This window comes from Pipistrellus kuhlii, unplaced genomic scaffold (assembly GCF_014108245.1).
Source record: "Pipistrellus kuhlii isolate mPipKuh1 unplaced genomic scaffold, mPipKuh1.p scaffold_m20_p_5, whole genome shotgun sequence".
NCBI lineage: Eukaryota > Metazoa > Chordata > Mammalia > Chiroptera > Vespertilionidae > Pipistrellus > Pipistrellus kuhlii.
In genome coordinates, this window is record NW_023425551.1 from 1,094,229 (window position 1) to 1,117,565 (window position 23,337).

The 23,337-nt window shown below is 60.1% G+C and overlaps 1 protein-coding gene across 12 annotated transcripts in view; it reads right to left on the minus strand.

Annotated features, from left to right (window-relative positions):
* SYNJ2 (synaptojanin 2) overlaps positions 1–23,337 on the minus strand; it is a 76,917-nt gene that overhangs the window by 28,908 nt on the left and 24,672 nt on the right. For 7 of the 12 annotated variants that reach the window (XM_045572838.1, XM_045572837.1, XM_045572836.1 and 4 more), the window contains 7 exons: positions 20,504–20,768; positions 18,109–18,334; positions 14,872–14,955; positions 8,438–8,499; positions 4,625–4,721; positions 1,965–2,137; positions 145–226 (listed from right to left, as the gene is read on the minus strand). In XM_045572838.1, coding sequence (XP_045428794.1) covers positions 145–226; positions 1,965–2,137; positions 4,625–4,721; positions 8,438–8,499; positions 14,872–14,955; positions 18,109–18,334; positions 20,504–20,768 — 989 coding nt within the window. Of the gene's footprint in view, positions 1–144; positions 227–1,961; positions 2,138–4,624; positions 4,722–8,437; positions 8,500–14,871; positions 14,956–18,108; positions 18,335–20,503; positions 20,769–23,337 lie in introns of those variants that run through there. The other 5 variants (XM_045572834.1, XM_045572833.1, XM_036413459.2 and 2 more) reach the window with 5 other exon arrangements.

The following is a 23,337-nucleotide window of genomic DNA, read 5'->3' on the forward strand; positions in this document are numbered from 1 at the left end:
GCCGGCCAGCCCCGCGGAAAACCTCGGCAGGTGCCTAGCACACCCCGACCCCTCCCCACAGTGACAGAGAGCCCGCGAAGGCGCTGGCCGGCTGCCCGCGAAGGCACGGACACGGCGGAGGCCAGAGGCCGGGGCAGGACAGACCTCGAGCGCAATGAAGCTCTGCACCGTGTTGGTTCGGTCCAGGCAGTCGAGACAGTTCATCCGCAGAGTGCCTTTCTGGAAACTGAGGCAGGCAGAGAGAAATGGTTACGTGCTGTCAGACGGAGCAATGGTGCAGCACCGCGGCCTCTGTGTGACACAGGCCCCCAAAATGCAGCCCCTCGGAGCTCTCAGGACCTCAGAGCACACGCTCAGCAGTCCGCACACCCGGGGCATCCTTTTTTTTTTTTAAATATATTTTATTGAGTTTTTTACAGAGAGGAAAGAAGAGGGAGAAGGAGAGAGAGCTAGAAACATCGATGAGAGAGAAACATCAATCAGCTGCCTCCTGCACACTCCCTACTGGGGATGTGCCCGCAACCAAGGTACATGCCCTTGACCGGAATCGAACCTGGGACCCTTCAGTCCGCTGGCTGATGCTCTATCCACTGAGCCAAAGCGGTTAGGGCCCAGGTCATTCTAAACACTCAGGAAGTGGCCGTGAACTATCGGTGAACCACTAGCCCACGAGCAAACGCTGAGCCCCTGCTCGCGGGAGATAGCTCCCGAGCCTCTGGCCACGCCTTTCCCCCGCCCACTCCGCCTGCAGCCTGTGCCACGGGCTCCGCTGGCAGAGACGCCTTATTTAGTCTGTGCTTTCCTCAGCCCGGAGCTCAGCTCTTCCAGCTGCCCGAAGCCTCCTGAGCTCTCCGTTAGTCACGTCACATCCCCCCTGTGCCGAGTGAGGGTCCCTGGACGGCACTGAGCGCCATATTTGGGGCCGTTTATCCAACGGTGACATCGCCAACCCAGTGCACAAAAATGTGAAGCCGGGGCACTAACGAGACGGCAGCGGGAGAGCGGAACCGAGGGCAGAGCCCGGGGGAACACACCGCCGGCCGGCGGCTCAGGCTCTCCCCGAGGAGCTGCCTGTGAACGCTGGAGTGTGGGTTTGGGGTCACAGGTTTGGCATCACTGCGGGAGGCAACGCAGGGCACATCTGTCTGCACGCCCAGGGGGAGCAATGGGGATCAGCCGTATTGTGACTGGAGGACACTGGACTTCCTTCTTCCGCTCAGCTGAGCAGCAGAACCCGCACCTGTTTCCGTGGGCAATTGGGGTTATGCCAGCCACCCCTTCGCCCTCGGGCTCTCTCCTCTGGCTGGAGAAGTCATACGATTACATGGCTCCCTTTGTAGCCTGGTCGCCTTTATTGGCAAATTTAATGTGCTTCCCTATCTCCCACAACATTCAAAAGCATGTTCTGCCTAAACCGGTGTGGCAAAAATGGATAGAGCATCGCTTGGGGACTGAGAGATCCTGGGTTTGATTCCGGTCAAGGGCATGTACCTTGGTTGCGGGCACATCCCCAGTGGGGGGTGTGCAAGAGGCAGCTGATTGATGACTCTCTCTCATCGATGTTTCTAGCTCTCTATCTCTCTCCCTTCCTCTCTGTACAAAATCAATAAAAATATATATTTTTTTTTTTTTTTAAAAAAAGCATGTTCTGATGGCGAGAGGGGCAGGAGAGGCTGGAACCCAGGGACCAGAAAACTGAGCCTGGCGAGTGGTGGGCAGGCACACAGCCGGGAGAGTCCAGCCCCCTGCGGCCTGGCCCAGCGGACTCCGGCGGGGACTCGCCGTGGGCCTGGCCCCGGGAGGGCGGGCGGGGACTCACCGTGGGCCTGGCCCAGCGGAGGGCGGGGACTCACCGTGGGCCTGGCCCCGGGAGGGAGGGCGGGGACTCACCGTGGGCCTGGCCCAGCGGCGGGCGGCGGGGACTCACCGTGGGCCTGGCCCAGCGGCGGGCGGCGGGGACTCACCGTGGGCTCACGCGCTCGCCCCTGGTGAACACGCCCAGGTCGTCCCAGTGGAGCTGCAGCTGCGGCCTCAGCAGGTTCTCCAGTTTCTCCAGCCTCCGGCCCCTGGCAAACTGGTGGAAGTCGAAGTTTATCATAGGCGTGTCGCCGGCATGGCAGGAGGCCCAGAGCAGCTTCTGGAGGGGGAGAGGGAGGAGTGAGAGTGCGGGGGGGCCGGGGGCGACTCCGGCAGCAAACCTCTCCCGGCTGAATCCGGGCGGCGGACCCATCACTCACTGGAGCACGCGGCCCGGACCCTGCGAGGGAAGCACGCAGCCGGCCCACGGACCCACAGAGCATCCTGCCTACAGAAGGCCCGCCTGGGGCCGATGGCAGCCCGGCCAGGTGAGGCTGCGGAGGAAGCGCCCCCAGGCCTGCTCCGGCACCGCCTCTGCGGGGCTCTCCGAGGGCCGGAGGGAAGGACCACTCTGTTCTTCAGGCACCAAGTGCCTCAGGCCCCCGCGGCGCCCAGCAGCCCGCAGGCTGGGAGCTCATAATCCAGCTCACGGTTGCCTGGTAACCAGCCCCATCCAGACAAGCACTGGCCTCCAGGTGGGGGCGCTCTGGAGCGGCTGGGTCTCCAAGGGCCCTCTGGGTGCTCCTGGCAGAGACTCCCCTCCCACACAGGAACCTCGCCCCCTCAGCTCTCTCTCCAGCCCCGAGAGAAGGAGACCGGGCTGCCACCCAGGGGCTGGCCTCAGGCCTCCCCACCCACGGCTTCCGGACAGGCTTGTCCTGAGATGTAAGGACCCCGAAGGACTAGTAGGACTTGCAGGTGTCTGGTCCTGTGACTCAGGGCACCGTCCACCTGTCCACCAGGAGCCAGGATGCAAACCAATGCCCGGTGCGGCCGACAAGGCAGTGCTGCCACAAAGATGAAGTCGGTGACTGTGTGTCGGGAGCAGCGCCTGTCCCTGTGGCCTGATCACCACGGGGTCGCAGGCCGGCTGCGGGACGGACCTCAGCATCGCAGAGCTGATGGGCCGCGGGAGCCGGACTCCATGGGACACTGGTCAGGTCTCCTGCGGGCGGAATGTCAGCTCTTTCCCTCCCACCTGTCCAGGAGCCTGCCCGCCCCGGCCTGGGCCACGGGCCCGCTGCCATCCTGTGCCCGTCTTGTGCCAAAGGAGCCTGTCAGCCCAAGAGGCACTTCCACCGGCCGACAGGTCGCTGGAGGCGCCTTCCCCATAACTCAAGGCTTACAGGGAAAGACATCCTTGGGCTCTTTTTTGTTCTTGCTCCCCTCCTTCCTTCTTCCTTAAAATGAGCTGCCAGGATGGGTGGAGGGGAGATGTTTCTCAATCGCGTTGCTAGTAGCAACAAACCAAACAGGAAAAGCAGGTCTGGCCAAATGAAATGGCATCTGGAAAGTCTGCTCCTCGCCCATGGCTTTCTTGAGTGAGTGAAATGGGCACCCAGCTGGGTAGCTGCCACCAGCCAGGGCAGGCCTGCCTTCACACTCTCTCCGTCTGGGCTTTTCCTGGCTTAAGTGGGGGTGTGGTGATGGGAAGGGGCTGTGGAGGTGCCCACTGCCCATTCTGGAGCTTTTCCCGTGGCAGACGGAACATACAGGAGCTCTGGGGACAGGGAGAGATGGGGCGCGGGAGGGGGTGCTGCCTCCCCTGGCCAGGTTCTTCCCCACCCTCCTGGTCCTGCCCAGGGAGGCCGCAGGGAGCCATGGGCAGCCGGACAGCTCTGAGGGGCAGCCCAAGCAAGAGTGGAAGGCTTGAAGGCACCAAGTCAGCAGGAGGAAATCAGGGAGATTTCTTGCCTTAAGCCGACCAGGAGCTCTGAAGGGTCACTCCAGGCACAGGGCCTGAGGGTGTTTACAGAAGCTGCCAGCAGCGGGCCAGACCGAGGAGGGAGGGGGAGCTCCCGCTCCCCGAGCAGGTCAGGGCTGCATGGCCGAAGCCCAGATATTCGTGCGCACACGCGTTGGCATGAGTGGCTGGGTGCATGTGTTTGTGTGCACGTGTGTGTGTGAGTGAGAGTGACTGTGTATGTGTATGTGTGTGTGGGTGTGCGTGTGTCCATCCAAGAGGGCGGAAAAGGCCCGGCTGCCCTGAGCCTCCGAGCCCCGGTGGAAGCTCAGTGGTCGGCAAACTGTAGCTCATGAGCCACATGCAGCACTTGAGCTGCAGTTTGCTGCTCTGTTGACTAATGAGTTTGCTGACCACTGCCTTAGGGGAAAACACTTAAAAAACATTTTAATAATGGAATAATCAAAACATTTTAATTACATCTTTAACCTGAAGTCAAAACTTCCGGGTAAGGGTAATGCCTTACGCAGTGGTCCGCAAACTCATGAGTCAACAGAGCGGCAAACCGATGCGGTTTGCCGAACGCTGCTCTAGAGCAAGCAAGTCAAACATGCAGCCCGCAGTCACGAGTCTGACAGGCCTGCTCTGGAGGGAATGCAGCTGGAGATGGGAGATGCTCTGTTTCGACTCAGCAAAGTCTCCAGCTCTGAGTTCAGACAAACAAAACCTCACACGCAGGAGCCCGAGCCACTAATGCTGGAACCTGGTGCGGGCTGCCCTGTGTTTCCAGCCCCCAACCCCCCAGGGAGCCTGCCTCCGAGCAGGGGCCCCTCAGACTCCCCCGTGTGCAGAAGCTGCGTTTACCTTGAAGGCTCTGTTGAGCACCTCCTCACCACCTCTGTTCCCCAGCAGGTTTACGACGACTTGCTTCCCATACTGCTCCTTCAGAAGGACCATGTGCCTGCAACAGAGCAGAGTCAGCAGGATGCGGACCGCCTTCGGGGGAGGGGATGTGGAAGGGACCTGCTGGGCACGGAGGCCCAGAGGGTGCACCTGCCCGCAAAAGGGCAGGAATAAAGCTGGCACATGAGAGGAAGGACTTTCCAGAAAGCGCCCCATTAGACCTGGAACAGCTGACCTGGCCTGCATGAACACAGCCTCAGAAATGCCATGTGCATTATCGCTGAAATTAATCTGTTCCCCTTGGTACTGTCTGTCCTCCAAACTGGACAACCTGGTACGAGAGCAGTCAACCGCAGGGTTCAGTTTTTATCTAGGAGCTGCTTTATGTATTTTTTCCATTCCTTTTTATTTAAAAATGTGTGTGTTTGTCTAAGTGAGAGAGGAAGGGAGAGAGAGAGAGCCCTCTTTCATGGCCCCCGCCGGGGACTGAGCTTGCCAATCGAGCCTGCAACCAGCATGTGCCCTGACGGGAATCAAACCAGCAACCTCTTGGATCCTGGGTCGACACTCGACCACTGAGCCACGCTGGCCAGGCTAAGAGCTGCTTTATGAGGGTCCAAACAAGGAGAAACAACCAAGTCTCAGTCTTCAGAAAATCATTTGCTTATCAGAGACCATTTTAAAAACACATATGTTGAAATATTTGAAAGAGACTCAAATGTATATCTTTTATCACCAGCTTTTCAAAAGTAACTTTACTATTTTAACAATGGCTAGAAAGGTTGAAATGCAGTGTTTAAAAAGAAACGGCATAGGAAAAAGACACAAGCAACAAGCGGATGGAAAACTGTAATCTAATAGGGTCATCTTTATACTAAATATAGAAGACCAGAAGATAATGATGTTGGAAGTGGGGGGATTTTATGTCATTTAAGCTTCTTCTCTTCTCTAAACATTTCATTACTTTCCAAATTTCTACAATGACATGTTTCTTTTATAAACAAAATTTTTTTTTAAAAAAAGTTAAGTATCACAAAAGTACCAAACCCTGTAAGGGAAAACACACACTCTGTTACTAACTTTGAGGGACGGCAGGGGGTAGAAGAATATGACTCTGAAGGGGGCCCTGCAGGTTTCTCGCTGGGAAGGGAAGGTAAGCAGGAGTCTGCAGGCAGCTTCTGTCTGGCTGAACTGCCTTTCCCAGAGCAACAGCCTGGAGGCCCCGCCCCCTCCCCGGCCCCTCCCCGTGGCCCCGCCCTCCCAGCAGCCCTTCAGAAAGAGGGACTGACAATCAGCAAACTGCGGCTTGTGAGCCACAGGTGGCTCTTTGGCCCCTGGAGTGTGGCTCTTCCACAAAACACCACCGCCTGGGCGAGTCTATCTTGAAGAAGTGGTGTTACCGTGTTTCCTCGAAAATAAGACATCCTCCGAAAATAAGACCTAGCGCATCTTTGGGAGCAAAAATTAATATAAGACACTGCCTTATTTTGGGGGAAACAGGGTAGAAGAAGTTTAAAAAATGTGGCTCTCAAAAGACATTTCAGTTGTCGTGCTGTTGATATTTGGCTCTGTGGACTAAGGAGTTTGCCCACCATTGACTGAGATGGTGGGGCCTCTCGCAGGCGGTGCTCTGTCTGTCCCTGGAGCTGTGGGCGTGAAGCCCTGGGTGAGGCTGCTGGAAGGAATGGGACGTTCGTTGGGGCCTCTGCCTAGAGAAGTGACTGTGGACAGAACAGCAGGCTCTTAGGCTTGGATCCCCGAGGGGGTGGAGAGCTGCTGCCGCAGAGCCTGAGACCATCGGAAAACACGATATTTACATGACGACTCATAACAGTAGCAAAATTACAGTTATGAAGTAGCAACAAAAATACTTTCATGGTTGGGGGTCACCACAACATGAGGAGCTGTATTAAAGGGTCGCGGCACTGGGAAGGGGAGAACCACCGCTCTAAGGGAGAGACTTGGAGTCCACACCCAGGCTCTTCCTGGCACGGGTGGCTCCATGCGTTTAGGGATTTTTTTCAACCTTCTCTGCCCATCTGCTGCTGCAGACGGCGCTCCCTGGAAAACGGGAGTTTCCCAGCTCCTCGAGGAGTCAGATTCCATCTGGCAGCTTCCTTCTCAAATTCTGGGTACAGCTGAGGGGCAGCAGTTAGACCACCGGATGTCCAGACACAAGCAGGTCTGTGCACAGCAAGAGAGGGCGGGTGGAGCGGGTCACCGTCCTGCAGAGTGAGAGCAGGCACCGCCAAGAGACAGGCTGACGCTGTCATCCAAGCTGTATGCTACTCCGAGCAGCCACAGCCCACGGCCACTGGAGACACCCCTTCGGGCATGGCGGATGGCAGGACAGCAGCGAGCAACCAGGAAAGCAAGACAGCAGAGCTCCATGGAGAGGGTCCCACCGAGAGGGTCCCACGGAGAGGACTATTCACATAGGGGAAAGGAGAGGGATTTGCTCTGGACCAAACACATTGAAGAACTGAGAAACTCAGAGATTTGGGGGCACGGCTCCGGGGGGACTATGGCACCCCATCTCGGTCTGTGAGAGAAACCTGTGACCTCACTCCCAGACACTCACTTCCAAACGGTGGCCCAGGGAGGGCGAGGGGCCAGCAGCCGTCAGGACAGACAGGCAGCTCCTCCAAGCGGGAGGGAGGGGGCACTGTCTGTCCAACTTCAGGGTGAGAGGCGTTAAAAAGAAGCCCCTGCAGCCGGAATTTTAAGTGGGGGCTGCCCGTTAAAAGACGGCCTCAGAGAGGGGTTTGGTGACCAAGTTTATCCTTAGGTTGACACACAATTTTAAAAACTGTTAGTCATTGTAAATGTTCTTAATTAAAACAAACAGCTCATGAAGATGAAGGCTTTTGGAAGGAGCCCAGCAGGCCCCTTTCCTTTGCCCCAGGCCAGCTCAGGGGGAATTTCATTTTCGCTTATATTTCCTATGAACATTTAATGCAGACCCGGGCCAGCGAAAAGAGGCCATATGCCAAGGGCAGACACATGAACAGTGCTCAGGAAAAGAGGCAAAAGCATATTCACTATCAGGTGACTAGCTCCTTCCAGGAAAAGCTGTTAGGAGGGGTCGCAGCTGGGCTGGTGTTACCAGGCGATGGGAAACAAGTGTAACGTCCCACCGAAGCTCCAGGCACAGTGATTCAAACACAAAATGACTTTCTGAAGTTCAATGACATTCGCTAAGATAATTTTTAAAATTAGTATTTAGATTAAAACAGCAGACATTCTAGGAAGCTATTAATTCTTCAAGTTCAAGTTAATAGTACAGGTTAAAGTTGCAAGCTATTTAGTGTGTTATGGTCCAATTTGTGTTTTATAACATGAACTACGTATATGCCAGCTTTTTTCTAGAACGATACATAAAAAGCAGTGAGAACTGGGAGCTAGGGTACTGCGTCGACTTCTCACTTTATACCATTCTATGTGGTGACATCAGACCTGGGAATATATTACTTTTAAAATGAACACAAACAGCTACAAATACCCTGTGATTCAGAGGAGCCCAGCTTCACCACAGGAGGAACTGATAAGATAAAATAATTCTACATCCTACCTGAGCATTTATTACTGAGCCTCAGGGAGACCTGAGCGCAGGTACAAACCTCACTTTGCATACAGGAACAAAGTAAAGGGCAAGGTCAGATGCGGGACGGACACACACACACACACACACACACACACTCTCTCTCTCTCTCTCTCCCTTCCTGCTGTCTCCTTTGTGCAGTCTGCTGGGAGGAGGTGACACGACGGCCTTACCTGTCGAAAGCAGGGGCGTTGGCTTCCAGGCCTCTGTTGAGCCTCAGATGATGTGAGCCAACCTAAAACGTAAAGAGAAATAACCTGTGACGCCTGCTGCCCTGAACCCAGAAGTGGTCCCCACTCCCTGTCTCTGGCAGCCCAGTCTCCAGCGGCCCATTCCCAGCCCCGATGTGGCTCCTCCAAACGCAGGATGGCCAGACCCGAACTCAGGTCCCTCAGCCCGAGGGGGGCTCTGAGCACAGCGCGGACCATGCCACTCAAATTCTCCCACAGACAGCGGGAACCTCCAGGGTACGACCACGAGGCTGCGACAGACCCACAAACCCCCGTGGTGAGAGGACAGCTAAGCCAACGGGAGAGACCACTGTCCCCGCATCCTCTACAGCTACGGGGCCCTCGGTGGGGCGGCCCTGACGCTTGAGTTATAGCTACCTGTTACTCAGAGCTACCTATTAGACACTGGAAGTTTAAAAACGTGAAGCTAGCGTGTGGCTGCTGCAGCCCGCTGGACGGGCTCTCTCTGAACATTTCTGGGACAATTTGAGGACAATAACGGATTGTAACCTGGACAGCAAAACGAGAATCCATGTGTCTATACCCGTGGTCGGCAAACTGCGGCTCGCAAGCCACATGCGGCTCTTTGGCCCCTTGAGTGTGGCTCTTCCACAAAATACCATGGCCTGGGTGAGTCTATTTTGAAGAAGTTGTTTAAAAAAATTTGGCTCTCAAAAGAAATTTCAATCGTTGGGCTGTTGATATTTGGCTCTGTTGACTGATGAGTTTGCCGACCACTGTCCTGGACTGTTTGTCTCCCCGTGGTTGTGTGCCCGCGTCTGGGGGCTGAGTTCCTCTGCCCTTTCCTCAGGGCTGAGGCCACCGGGCTGAGGAAAAACCATCACAGCCAGGCCCTGAGAAGCCGCTCTGCCCTGCCTCCGAGGCAAGTGGGCTCCCGTCTGTTTTCTGGATTTACAAGGAAGGCACCCGGGAAAACGGGATCCTTTCAGCCACCCTCGGAGACCCCGAGCGCTGAGACCCAAGAGCAGGGGCTGTGTCCGTCTGTCTGCCAGTCTGCCAGTCATGCAAGAAGTCTCCCCGGCCTCAGGGATACTGCGGCTGTTTTTAGACTCGTTCCCATGGGAACGCAGTGAGGGGAGGATGGAGAAACTGGCTCAAAGGCCTAGATTTTAGTTGTGACAGTTTTATTACTGAACACATCCCCCCTCCCCTCCCCCCTCGCCCAGTCACAGCCCACAGTTTCTTCGTCTAAACAGTAGAAATGTCAGTCACGATGACTGCACCAGGAGTGTCCCACCTCTGTGCTCGAAATCCCTCCCACTGTAAACACTGCCTGGATCCCACGACAAGTTGCATAACCAGCCCAGGACGGAGTTAGCGAGCGCACCCCGACACCCACGTCTACACAGCACGGGCACCATAGGAAGACCCCAAGTTCCCTGCCCTGGATGAAACCATCGGGGTTCCAGCTCATGAACAAGCCTGCAGGACAAGGAACAGGAATCTGATGGAAACGGTGCCCCTCCTTACCGAGAAAGAGCCGTGTACTGGAGGAAGATGGCACCGCAGCGGGCCAGGGCGGTGGGCCCAGCCGGGAGGCGGCAGCCCACGGCCAGGGCGCGCAGGGCCCACCCGCCAGTGACCATTCCTTCCGATGCCCCTGGCTTCTCTCTCAGCTGCCTCTGACACCCTTCCCTGTGGACAGGGCCAGGCAGGACCGCCGAGGGCATGTTCTGTCCCGACAGCACTTAGTCCAAGGTCCCTGCTGACCACAAACCCTCCTGGGGGCACTAAGAAGTCGAGGGCACTGTCCAGAGAGTGACCAGGGCAGTCAGGATCCCTGACCCCAGCAGTCCTCAAAGTGTGGTCTCTAGACCCGCAGCATCATCTGTTTAAAGGGCCGGCCAGATGACTCCTGCATGCATGGGCACGTGTCTGTGCATGTCTGCACGTGTCTGCGCATGTGCACAAGCACTGCAGTCTGAGCAGCACTGGTTTTGACTCATCTTCTCCCTCCATTCCTTTTAGCTCAGATTGCAAATGCCTGTGAGCTGAGAAGGTGGTAGGAAATGAGCAGCTGGGGGCGGTGGGGGGAGGAGCTTTGTCCATGCTTGCCCAGCCATGGGCACTGTGACCAGGCCCAGCTTACCCCTTTCCCCTTCCCTAGATATCATGGCCTCAGGCTGCATTCTCTCAGGAGGTCATCCTTCCTCCCACATTCTTTGATTCAAGCCTCACATCCTGCCTCCTCCACTCTGGTGTCAGCTGGTCCTGAGGCCGCCCGGTGTTGGGCGCCTTCGGTCGGGGCTGGAGTGAAGCCACAGTTGGAACCGACTGTGATGCTTTATTGGGCCTCCCCTCCTTCTCCATCGGCCATCCTCCTCCCCCTGGCCAGGTAGACGTTGGACAATCCCTCCTGTCTGGAGTGGCCACTTCAGTCCTACAGACCACACACCTCGGGGCAAGACCTGGAGGACACCTGGCTGTGCGAGTCAGACCTGAGTCCACGCCGGCCCCCGAGAGGGCCCCACGATCACAAAGGGCATCTGCGAATCCCCGGGCACCCCCGCCCCGCCCCCAGTTAAGGCTGCCAGCGTCTCACCTGGATCGCTGAGACTTCCCACCTGGTGTCTTCACCTTCAGTCCTCTTTCCCCAAACTAAACCCCACCTCACTTGCAGCTAATCACGTCACCCACCCCCGGAACCCTTCCGCGCAGCGGGCCAGTGAGTGCTGAGCCCTGCTCCCAGCTCACACACCAGCTCCAAGTCCAGGGACAGCACCGCGTCACCCACCCCCGGAACCCTTCCTCGCAGCGGGCCAGTGAGTGCTGAGCCCTGCTGAGCCAGTCCTCTTTCCCCAAACTAAACCCCGTCTGTGTCTGGCGCCAGGGGCTTTGCCTGCGTATCCACAGATGCTCAGTGAGTGTCTGTGGGACAAACAGATGGCCTGCTCTGGGGTGTCTGAGGCTGGGAGACGGAACAGCCCAGAAGACTTCCCTGGTGCAGCTCCTGAGAGACTGAGGCACCTGCCTGTCCGCCTCGGGGAGGAATCTCATTCTCTGGCCAGAGGCAACCAGCCCTGCAGCCTGAGCTGCCCCTCCTGGATGTCATAATTTACGTTCCTACGTTAACAGCTACCATTCCCGGGGCTTTCCAGGGTCTAGCTGCCGAGCTCAGTTCAGACTCCCAGTCCTCTCCATTACCCAGAGGTGGGTATTGTTTACTCCACACAACAGAAGAGGAAGCTGAGGCTTAGCCAAGATAAGAACTTCTCTACTGTTTTTGAGATAAGAACTTCTAGTTTGAAATGAGAACATTTTTTGAGATAATATTTTTGAGATAAGTACATTCTTCTGTGATAAGAACTTTTTTCTTTTTTCTTTTTTTGAGATTAGAACTTTTCACAAAGGTATGATTCCCCATGGACATACACAGTGTGGTGATTCCCAGCGGAAAGGGAGGAGGGTAAAGAGTAAAGGGGGATAAATGGTGATGGGAGGAGGCTGACTTGGGAAGGTCAGCATACAGTACAGATGCCTTTAGGTATGGTATACATGAAACCTATATACTTCTATCCACTGATGTCACCCCAAAAATTCAATTTTAAACGGAATATGGATCCTGAGAGAACCAGAACTTGGGTAGAACGTGGGTCTGTGTGAGTTCACGGGCTCTATGCTCTGAAACACAGGAAACGTGGCCTCGTTCCTGGGACGGCTGCCTCACACGCAGCAAGCACGCAAACCCACGGGCAACACGCGTGTGCAACTATCTCGGCTCCAGTCCGTGCTCGCTGTATCCCCCCTCACCCCACCCTCTGCGTCATTTCTGAAGCGGTTGTCCTCTGAGCCATCTCACGTTCTGGAACAAAGGAAAGTGGGACCACACAAATGAGCACAGCACACGGCTCAGCGGTTTGACGGGGAGGCGGGTCCGGTGGGAACAGCAGAGGCGCTCACCGACCCGCACCCTCCCCGCTGGGGCGGCACAGGAGCTTCAGAACTCGGACTAACTCGCCGGTGCAAGACACGGTCCCTGTGTGCAGTGACGGGGGAGGGAGGTTCTTACCTGACACAAGGGGCAAAGTCTTCCACAGACACGCGGTATGTAAAGGACAGTCCCTGTAACTGACCCTCCGGGAGAGCGGTGAGCCTTGAGGGTAAAACGTCCATGTGGCTGCTTATAAACTGTGCAACCCCCTGACCTGGTGAGGATGGACTGTGAAAGGTACACGGTGGCTGGAAATGGCCTCAGGACCCCGGGCTTCCTAACGAGGGTACCGTTCCTATGAAAAGTCGCACAGGAATCAGTATCCCACAGTCCTCTCTGCCCATACCCACCCCTTCCCCTTCCCCCATCCTGCTCTGGGCCCTCAAGACTCAGGTTCCCTGGGGCAGCCTCAAGAGGGGCAACAGTGCAACTTAAAATGCAAGCTATTCACCCCACACCTCTGTGCTTATAACCCAAGCGAAGAAGGAAGGGGGGAGGTCCCCATGGAGAACAGCCAGCATCTATCCGTGAGGGAGGCCCTGCCCGCTGAGCAGGGCCTGCGGGTCCCTGGTGCTCCCCTGGGAGGAGGGATGTACTCGGAGGATGCAGGCGCACATCAGACTCAGAGGTCATCAGGTTCACCGACACAGAGCTTTTGGGATGTGTTTGAAGGAACACGCATGCAGCTTCCGGAGAAGCACCGGTGTTAGGATCTAACAGTGCTACAGGATCATCCCCCCAACGTGAGGGTTTCTTAAACGCGGTCTCCCTCCTCCCTTCTGCACCCTGCTCCTCTGATGTCTGACTGTCTCCTTCTACAGAGCTGCAGAAGCTGCAGAGGGAAATCCCCAAACCTAAGGAAAGCCCAGTGTCCCTCTGCGGATGGGCCAGAAGGGGCCTCTCGATGGAGACTCAGTTGCTTTGGCCGCGAGGAGCGATGGGAGGGAACGGGGAGCCACTGCCCGCGGGGACAGGGTTTGAGCTGTGACGAAATGTCTGACGTTAGATTCCATGATGGCTACACGGCTCTGTGAACGCACGAGAACCACTGGCTCGCTCGCTCCACACGGGCGAGGTTCTTGGAATGTCACTGTGTCTCAGCCAGCTCTGCACACCCGCTGTGGGATGCACGCCAGGGGTTCTCCGCCTTATAACCCCGCTTGGGGGGCCGCTCTGCCGCCACTTGCCGCCCCCGGCTGTCCCAGCCGCTCAGCCGTTCCATCCTTACCCGCAGGCGGGTGCTGGGAGGCTTCCCTCCCGGGACTCAGACCAGGTGACGCTCACCGGCCATCTCAGCCGCAGAGCTGACGGGGCTGCCCGGCAGCATGAGACAGACTGGAGGACAAGGCGCCTACAGTGACACCGGGTCACGGCAAGGGCCGGGGAGACCCAGCCCTGCCCGACACCCCATGGTCCTGGGAGATGCCTGAGCCTCCTCGGTCACCCGAACCGCTGTCACGGGAGCCACGGGACCGAGGCCGGGCGGGAGGCCTGCTGAGCGCACAGCGACGCTCAGGCCAGAAGGACGGTCGGATGGTGGACGGTCGGATGGTGCTGAGGAACCTCAGGACCCCCACAGGGGCGCTGCCCACTCCCTCGAGTAGGAGCTGTGAACGAGGCAGTGCCAGTCCGTGGACAGCAAATGTGCGCTTGGCACACGGCACCCAAACTCTCCCCAGGAGGCAGATGCCAAAACCTCGGCGCTGGCCAGAGCGCTGTTGTGGGTGGCAGGGGTATTTTTAGAAACCACGAGAAGACTCTGTGCAATTCTCACGTGGCCGCACAACGGGCCCCTGTAATGCCAACTCCCAACGCCTTTAACAGCCTCGTGCACAGAATCTGGGGGCTAACAAGGTGATTCAACTCAATTATACTAGAAGCTCCCTATCAGCAAGACTTCTCCCTGCAGGTGCATCAACAGTGGGCTCACGATGGGAACATTACACACAAGGCATATGTTTCTGCATACACATCACACACACACATCATACACACACACCCACACACACCATACACACACCACACATACACACACCATACACACACCATACACACACCACACACACACCACACACACACACCACACACACACACACACACCACACACACACACACACACACCACACACACACATCATACACACACACACCATATACACACGCGCACACACACACACACACACACACCACACACACACATCATACACACACACACACCATATACACACGCGCACACACACACACACACCACACACACACACACACACACACACACACACACACACACGCCGGGTCAGCCGGATTGCGCTGTGGGAAAAGGCCAGAAACTGCCATGAAAGAACATGTTGACAGAAACCAACCACAGCCGAGGGGGACAGAAGGCAGGGCGAACAGGAACACACGCGCACGGGCCTTTTATGACCTACCTGGAGCCCCGGCTGCTCCCAAAACAGCGGGACGGAGCCTCTGATCTGGACGAAAGACGACACACCATCATCCATGTAGATCGTCTGCACCACAGAGACACAAAGGGAAGTGTTCTTCAGTGAAACCCAACGTCCAGGCGGGTAACGGGATCCGGCCGCCTGAGACCGGACACCGGGAGGGGGCGGCCGCGGACGTCAGGCCTGTGCTCCCCGCGGCCTGCGGGCGCCCTCCCGCCTGCTGGCTGCCCACCGGCCTCAGGCTGTGCAGCGGCCGAGCGCCCTGCACTCCCAGCAAGGCCCCGCCTGTCAGGGCCCTCAGCCCACTGTCCATCGGCGAGCAGAGGAGGCACCTGGGGAAGGGCTGCATGGATGAAGCGAACAGGCTGCGGCCAACGGCGCCGTGGAGGGCTCTCGTCAGCCCTGCACTTGCCACCGGGGCCAAGACTTGAACTTGTAGTTGGCCCTGGCCCCGCGCCACCGTGTCCTCACACAGCCGCTCCCGGAGTCAGCACACAGCACAGCTGCCCCTCGCTGCACGGAAGCCCATACTCACTCAGAGAAGACGGCATCTCTCCCTCCCCCGTTATTCCAGAGCGAACCAGCTCCCGGCCGCCCGGGAGGGACTTTAGAGGACGGAGAGGGTGGCCGCGGCGGCTCTCAGGTGCTCTGCCCTTTATCTGGTAACTCTACCCTGGCCTGGCAGGGCGGCCGGGCGCTGCCGCCGGCCTCTCCGCTCCCACCAGCCTGCTCCCTTACCGGGTAGCGTTCCGCCGGCTAGATCTCGCTCAGATCGGCATGCATTAGTCATTTGAGGGAGGACAGAACGCCAGGCCCGCGGGCCGCCCAGACTACAGGAGTCACACCGGCCGGGGCCACGCTGCTGGGCGGCCGTCCCATCCCCCGATCTCCACAGGGAAAGGCACTGGGCGAGGGGCTGGCCGCCTGTGTCCAAACACGGACCACCGTCCTCCTACCGACCTCAAAGGAGCCGAGGGGCAGCTGGCCACCGTGAGGGCGAGCAGACCGAGGGCCCTGGGGCCGCACGGCCGGGCTGCCGAGAAAGAAGCGGCTTGGCCGGCGTTTCTCCATGAGGACACTGCTCCTCTCGCGCCTGGGAGCCGGGCAGGCGCCCCGGTCCGGGCTGAAGCCCCTGGCTGCGGCCCCGGGAAACCCCTCTGCTGCACACAGGTGTCTGCAGCCTGACACCCCCACGTGCTGCACCCGGGCCGCCCGGGGCCTCTGATGTGTTCCACCTGCGGCCCGCAACGGCCTCACCTCCGCACGGCCCGGCAGAGAAGCCGCGCTGAGCCAGCCGCCCCGGGAACGAGGCCCGGGATTAGGGAACTCGTCACTGAGAACCCAGCAGAAGGTCCCAGCCCACGGCCCTCAGAGCCACGGCTGCGGAACACGCCATTTCACCCCTCCCCCTCCCCAGCCCGGCGCTGAGGCGGCTTCTAGGGCGCAGCTTTGGCTGGTTCAGAATGAAACAGGGTCCCAGGGAGGTTTCCTCCCTCTCCCTTCCAGGAGCCATGTGCCGGCCTCAGCCTCACGGCCTCTAGCTTCCGCTGGCTCATGGGTCCTCGGCTGCTCTCTGCTGAACGGCCAGCTCCACCCTCCGGGACCCTGCCTCCGCTCCTCAGGCGTCAAACCCGGGGCCGGCGGGCCGCACGCCCGCTCAGCCAGCACTGAGCCGGCGCTGCCTGCAGGACCCCGGTGAGCGGTGCTTTCCCAGCGAGACCTGAACCAGATGCCCGTCTGCAGGCAGAGCCCCCTGACTGCTCCGTTCCCGCTGGAGTGAGACGCCGCCCCGAATGCCCCTCCCGGAGCCACATGTGCCCGCCAACCCCTCCCTCCGAGCACGGCCAGCAGCCCGGGCACTGCCCTGCTCCGGACACCCCTCCCTCCGAGTGCGGCCGGGCACTGCCCTGCTCCCCCCACCCCTCCCTCCGAGCGCGGCCGGACACTGCCCTGCTCTGCCCACCCCTCCCTCCGAGCGCGGCCGGGCACTGCCCTGCTCCGGACACCCCTCCCTCCGAGCGCGGCCGGGCACTGCCCTGCTCCCCCCACCCCTCTGAGCCACGGCCCAGGCACTGCCCTGCTCTGCCCACCCCTCTGAGCCACGGCCCAGGCACTGCCCTGCTCTGCCCACCCCTCCCTCCGAGCGCGGCCGGGCACTGCCCTGCTCCCCCCACCCCTCCCTCCGAGCGCGGCCGGGCACTGCCCTGCTCCCCCCACCCCTCCCTCCGAGCGCGGCCAGCAGCCCGGGCACTGCCCTGCTCCTCCCACCCCTCCCTCCGAGCACGGCCCGGGCACTGCCCTGCTCCCCCCACCCCTCCCTCCGAGCACGGCCCGGGCACTGCCCTGCTCCCCCCACCCCTCCCTCCGAGCGCGGCCGGGCACTGCCCTGCTCCCCCCACCCCTCCCTCCGAGCACGGCCAGCAGCCCGGGCACTGCCCTGCTCCCCCCACCCCTCCCTCCGAGTGCAGCCAGCAGCCGGGCACTGCCCTGCTCCCCCCCCCCCTCCCTCCGAGCGCGGCCGGGCACTGCCCTGCTCCCCCCACCCCTCCCTCCGAGTGCAGCCGGGCACTGCCCTGCTCCGCCCACCCCTCCCTCCGAGTGCGGCCGGGCACTGCCCTGCTCCCCCCACCCCTCCCTCCGAGCGCGGCCGGGCACTGCCCTGCTCCCCCCACCCCTCCCTCCGAGCGCGGCCGGGCACTGCCCTGCGCCCCCCACCCCTCCCTCCGAGCGCGGCCGGGCACTGCCCTGCTCCCCCCACCTCTCCCTCCGAGTGCAGCCAGCGGCCGGGCACTGCCCTGCTCCCCCCACCCCTCCCTCCGAGCGCGGCCCGGGCACTGCCCTGCGCCCCCCACCCCTCCGAGCGCGGCCGGGCACTGCCCTGCTTCCCCCACCCCTCCCTCCGAGTGCGGCCCGGGCACTGCCCTGCTCTGCCCACCCCTCCCTCCGAACGCGGCCGGGCACTGCCCTGCTCCCCCCACCCCTCCCTCCAAGCACGGCCCGGGCACTGCCCTGCTCCCCCCACCCCTCCCTCCGAGTGCGGCCCGGGCACTGCCCTGCTCCGCCCACCCCTCCGAGTGCGGCCGGGCACTGCCCTGCTCCACCCACCCCTCTGAGCCACGGCCCGGGCACTGCCCTGCTCCCCCCACCCCTCCCTCCGAGCGCGGCCGGGCACTGCCCTGCTCCCCCCACCCCTCCCTCCGAGCGCGGCCGGGCACTGACCTGCTCGGTCTCCACGAAGTTGGCCACGTGGCCGGCGTCGTTGACGCCGCGGGTGAGGAAGCGGGCGCCGGCGCGCTCGCAGCCGATGCGGGAGATGAGGCAGGCCTTGGCCTGCTTGTGCGCGGCGTACACCGTGCGGATGGCCACCACCCCGCAGATGACCTTCAGCAGCCAGTCCCGGCAGCTCACCTGGTGCTGCCGCAGCGGCAGGTGCAGCAGCTGGTTCCTGCGGGCGGAGACCGCACTCGGGTCACCTCGCCGCCTGCGGGGACGGCCCCAGAGAGGCAGGGAGGGCCCGGCGACCTGCCTCCCCCGCACAGTCCCCCCCACCCCGGGGCGTCTGGGCTGCCGAGACTCCGTGTGCAGCGGGAGCGGGCCAGGAGGCCTCTCCCGGAGGCGCAGCCGGTGGCCACGCCAGGGGAAGCCATGCCTGGCGTGGGAGCCATCGCCTCTCAGCGAACCTCAGCGGGCCTCTGTGTACACCTGCGGCCTCCACGTTTTACAGGGCAAGCCCATCAGTAAAAAAGGAACACGTGTTTTGTGATTAGATAACGACAAATGATTAACCCTACGAAACACATGCATGCTTATTGAAATTATATCCAAATCCGAAAAGGTGGATGACAAAGCCGTCACAAATAAACAGAAGAGGGTGCGATGGGAATAAAGCCTGACTGTGTGTCCCGGCCTGGGGACGGCTCTGGGCTTCCGGAGAGAGAGCCCAGGTGAGGAGGGGACAGCAGCCCACGCTCATCGGCGCACAGGGCACATCTACGTGCTCGGGATGGATGAACTCCCTTCCTCCTCGAAATGATGCTGTGTGATGGATGTGATCCTCACCCCATTTCACAGACAGACAAACTGAGGCACAGGGAGCCAGGAAGCGGCTGCATGGAGCCGGGAGCAGGTGTCGTTTTCCCAGGCAGCCAGCCCGGGCCTCTCCTGATGAAGGCCCTACCTTTCCCGTGGCACCACACCCCCCTTCCCTCCCCTCCTCTTCCCTTCCCTCTCCTCCCCTCCCTTTCTCCTCCTCTCCCTCGCCGGTAATTAAGCAAATCTAGATCACAATGCTCCACTTGTTCAGAAGCGGCAGGCCTGGCCCTGTCCTTGGCCTTCCTCAAAGACAGCAGCCCCCTCTCACTTCTGGAGAAGCTGCTGTGAGCCCTGACGTCGCAGGTGGCTCCTCCAGGCAGCAGCGACCCCCCACTGAGGCCAGCCTTCCTGCCGTGACACCGCCACTTCCATCTGGGCGCTGGGACACCCCCAACCCCATCCCTAACTCTCAGAGCCTCAGTGCCCGTCTACCTGAAGGAGGAGGGTCACCAGGACTGCTTTGCAAACACCCGTTTCCCTCCCTGCACGCCCCCCACCCCCCAAGTTCAGAGAGTGAGCCCGCCTGGGGACCAGTGCATGCCACCCACACGCCGCATCTAGACAAAGCCTCCGCGGTGGCCGCCGCCAGCCAGGCAGCAGCAGGAGACTGGCCAATGGACAGCCCAGAACAAGCCTGCCTGCAGCACTGCCTGCCCGCCGGGCACCACACACCCCTGGAGGAGGCTCAGAGAGGAAGTCAGCCTTGTGTTTCCTCCCGGGCCTGGCTTTTCCGGGAAGCCATCTGGGCGGGGCCATAACCAGTTCGGAAAAACGACTTCACCCCACCGCACACGCTCCCTACTCACCAGCCATGTTCAGCACGGACCCCGTCTGACTCCAGACATGGGGCCAGACCCAGCACCCCAAATGGTGGGTGAGGAAATGAAGTGGGTGCACCCTGAGCCCAAACACCAGGCCCTGGTGTCCGGCCCAGCAGCCAGGCACCGCCCCAGGCACCGCTTCCTCTCGACTCTATCAAGATAAAGTCTCCCCAGCCCCACTGAGCCTCCGAGAGGGACTCTCTGCTGTCTTCCTGTTTGTGTGCTCGAGCCGCCGGCCACAGCGCGGGCAGGAGGAGGCTGAGGAGGGAAGCTACATGGGGGTGTGGGTGGCACCCAGGCCCCAGCCATCCTCTGGCCCTACAATGTTCCCGTGGAAGGTCACGGCCTCAGGGACTTCTGGCCTCTGCTCCCCTGTCGGCCTGGGGTTGAAACGGTCTGTGCCCTGGGAACACAGACCCTCGGTCCGTGGGCTCAGCCACCTCAGGGCCGCACGCTCCAGCTGGTCCCCGCAGTGCCCCGTGAGTCACAGACTCCCCCTTCCCGGGCCTGCTCCTCAGAGCTGGTCCCTGGACCTGCAGCGTCAGAATGCGTCTCGGGCCCCTCTGGGTGGGCGCGGATTCTGCTCTCGGGGTCACCGGGGACCCTGGGACCATGCCAAGCGGAGGTCATGGATGCAGGTGCCCGCCAGGGCCCGCCGCCCGGAGACCTGGGCAGAAGGGAGAGGGGGGCCCGGGCCTCACCAAAAGAAGGGGTGCCCCCACTCGTCGCTGTCATCCCCCTGCTTCTGCGCCCGGACGGTGAGGTCGAAGCCGTGGCTGGGCCAGGAGAAGTAGAAGACGCCGGAGCTGAGGATCTTCCTGAGAGCCGGGAGCCGCTCCTCCTCCCGGGCCGCCGCCTGCAGGGGGTGAAAGTCCGTGGCCGTGATCTTGTAGATTTCAGCCTCCGGGATCCTGCCCACGGACGTGCAGCCCGTCACCAGAACCAGGAAGCTCAGGGCCGTGTCACCTGGGGGGAAATGGGACAGAAGCGCTCAGGGCCGTGGCGGCAGCTGGCCATCCCGGGGCCCAGGCGGCCCAGTTTCCCGCAGCCACGTGCCTTCCTGCTCATGACCCCCCCCTCTCACCCCCCCGCCCCCGCCCCGCGCCTCCAATTCCTCCGCTCAGGGTCTAGGAGTCGCCCTGCCGCGGGGACCTGCAGTGCAGGGCCTGGTGCTGAGCGTGGCCCCCTGACCAGCAGCGGCGCCACCTGGGAGGGAGCCTGTTAGAAATATTTGCAAATTCTCAGCCCATGCAGACCCGTGGCCTGGCCAGCACGTGCTCCAACGAGCCTCCCTCCCCTCCCCCCCGCTTCCACTGCCCAGCAGAGCTGAGGGGTGCCGGGCCTGGAGCCTTCCCAGCCCCGCCCCCTCTCCCCCTACCCACCTCCTCTTCCCCAAACCTCTCAAAGCCACCCTCCCCTGAATTCTCAGCCACACCTGCTCAGGGCCTCCAGCCACTGGGTCCTCCAGCTCTGTCACTGGAGTGGCCTCCCCACCGCCCCTGCTGGCAGACCTCCCTGCTCCACCTGATTCCTTCCATGGCTCCCACTTCCCCACTGACAGGGGAGCTCCTCCCACCCTCCTCCCTGCCGAGAACGAATCCCAGCATGTAATAATTACAAGAGTTTTAAAACCAAAAGGTGGGTGAAGCTTGGGGAGCTCAACAGGGTTGAGTCACATGTAGTTTACCTGTTGGAACGGCTAAACGGCACTTCCCCCAAATCTGAATAGGATGATTTAAAATATATATATTATTGATTTTTTACAGAGAGGAAACAAGAGGGATAGAGAGTTAGAAACATCAATGAGAGAGAAACATCGATCAGCTGCACCTCCTACTGGGGGATGTGATCAGCTGCACCTCCTACTGGGGATGTGCCCGCAACCCAGGTACATGCCCTTGACCAGAATCGAACCTGGGACCTTTCAGTCCGTAGGCTAGGGGTGTCGAACTCAATCAGAGAAGGGGCCAAAATCTAAAATCCAGCCTAAATCGCGGGCCGAATGGTTTACTGAACAGTCATAAACTGTCATTGTGATGGAAACGCAGCGGAGTGCAGTGATGACAGCGCGGTGCGGGCCACATTGCAAGGCCTGGAGGGACGGATTTGGCCCGAGGGCCTTGTGTTTGACACATGTGCCGTAGGCTGACGTTCTATCCACTGAGCCAAACCGGTTTGGATTTTTGTTAACTGCCAGTCAGCTCAGGGCATTTTATTGCCTCCTGTTGGCCAAACACCTGAACAGCTGTAGGCTGTTCCCGAAACTGGCAAGCCTTTGAAGTGTGTAGTTCCACCTTGCCTAGGGACAAACTGTGTTAAATAACAGCACAAGGTCCGAAGACAAGGAGAGTCTTCTAGCTCCGTCAGCTGGAGCTCCTCTGACCCCCAATGCCTGCAGCCTGGACAGGCAAGGAGGAGGACGGACGGTGCATCTCAAAATCGAGGGGTTAATGGCCGAGTTCAGTTTGGGAAGAAGAAATGTTCTGAAGACGGACTGTGGCCCAACACTGGGAATGCTCTTAATGCCGCTGAACTGCACACGTAACACTTCACCTCCTGCGTAGTTTGTGACACTCACCAAACCTCTCTGAAACCTCAGCACTGACTGAGGCACTCTTTTCTCGAAGCCCACCTCCAAGCTGGAGCTGCCGCGCCCCGAGCCTGCAGTGACGGCCCACGCCCACCGCGCTGTGGCACCTGTCACCTGGCAGGGAGCCTGGCACTGGGCTCCCATGAGTCACAGCAGACACAAGGCCGTTCATTCCGGGCCAGGCCCCGCCTCCTCTGCGGGCACTGCTGTGCGCTCAGCTCCGAGCACTCGGCTCCGAGATCTCTCCCCAGCGGGCTCCTGCCCGTCTCGGCCCCACAGCTTTCCCTGGGAGGAGGGGTGCTGTCCTCGCACTCGGAAGCTCACTCCCGCCCCGTTGGGACAGAGCGTCCTGGAGTTGGAGAGCAGCCTCTGGGGCCAGAAGGCTCAGGACCCGAGCTGCAGCTTCAGGACTGCCTGAGCTTGGGCAGTTCCGGCCCTGCACTGAGCCTAGGCCCCCTCAGAGCATTAATTAAGGTTCACTTCAGCCCTGGCCGGTTTGCTCAGTGGTTAGAGCGTTAGACCGTGGACTGAAGGGTCCCAGGTTTGATTCCAGTCAAGGGCACATGCCCGGTTGCAGGCTCAATCCCCAGTAGGGGGCGTAAAGGAGGCAGCTGATCAATGATTTTCTCTCAGCATTGGTGTTTCTCTCTCTCCCTCCCTCCCTCCCTGAAATCAATAAAAATATATTTTAAAAAAGGGATCATTTCGTTAAGCACAAGAGAAACCTTTCCAATGGTCCCTGTAAGATGTCAGCCATGGAACACTCCCGAGTGCCTGGAAGTGACAGCGTAGGAACAAGTGTCACAGACCAGATGACGCACAGCAGGTAAGTCCCCCTCTGCTACTCCACACACACCCCAGTTTGTCTCTGTCTGAGAAGCGGGGTGACAATAGCGCCCCCTCAGGCTGCCGGGAGAGCTGCGGTAGTCAGTTCCAGCAGTCAGC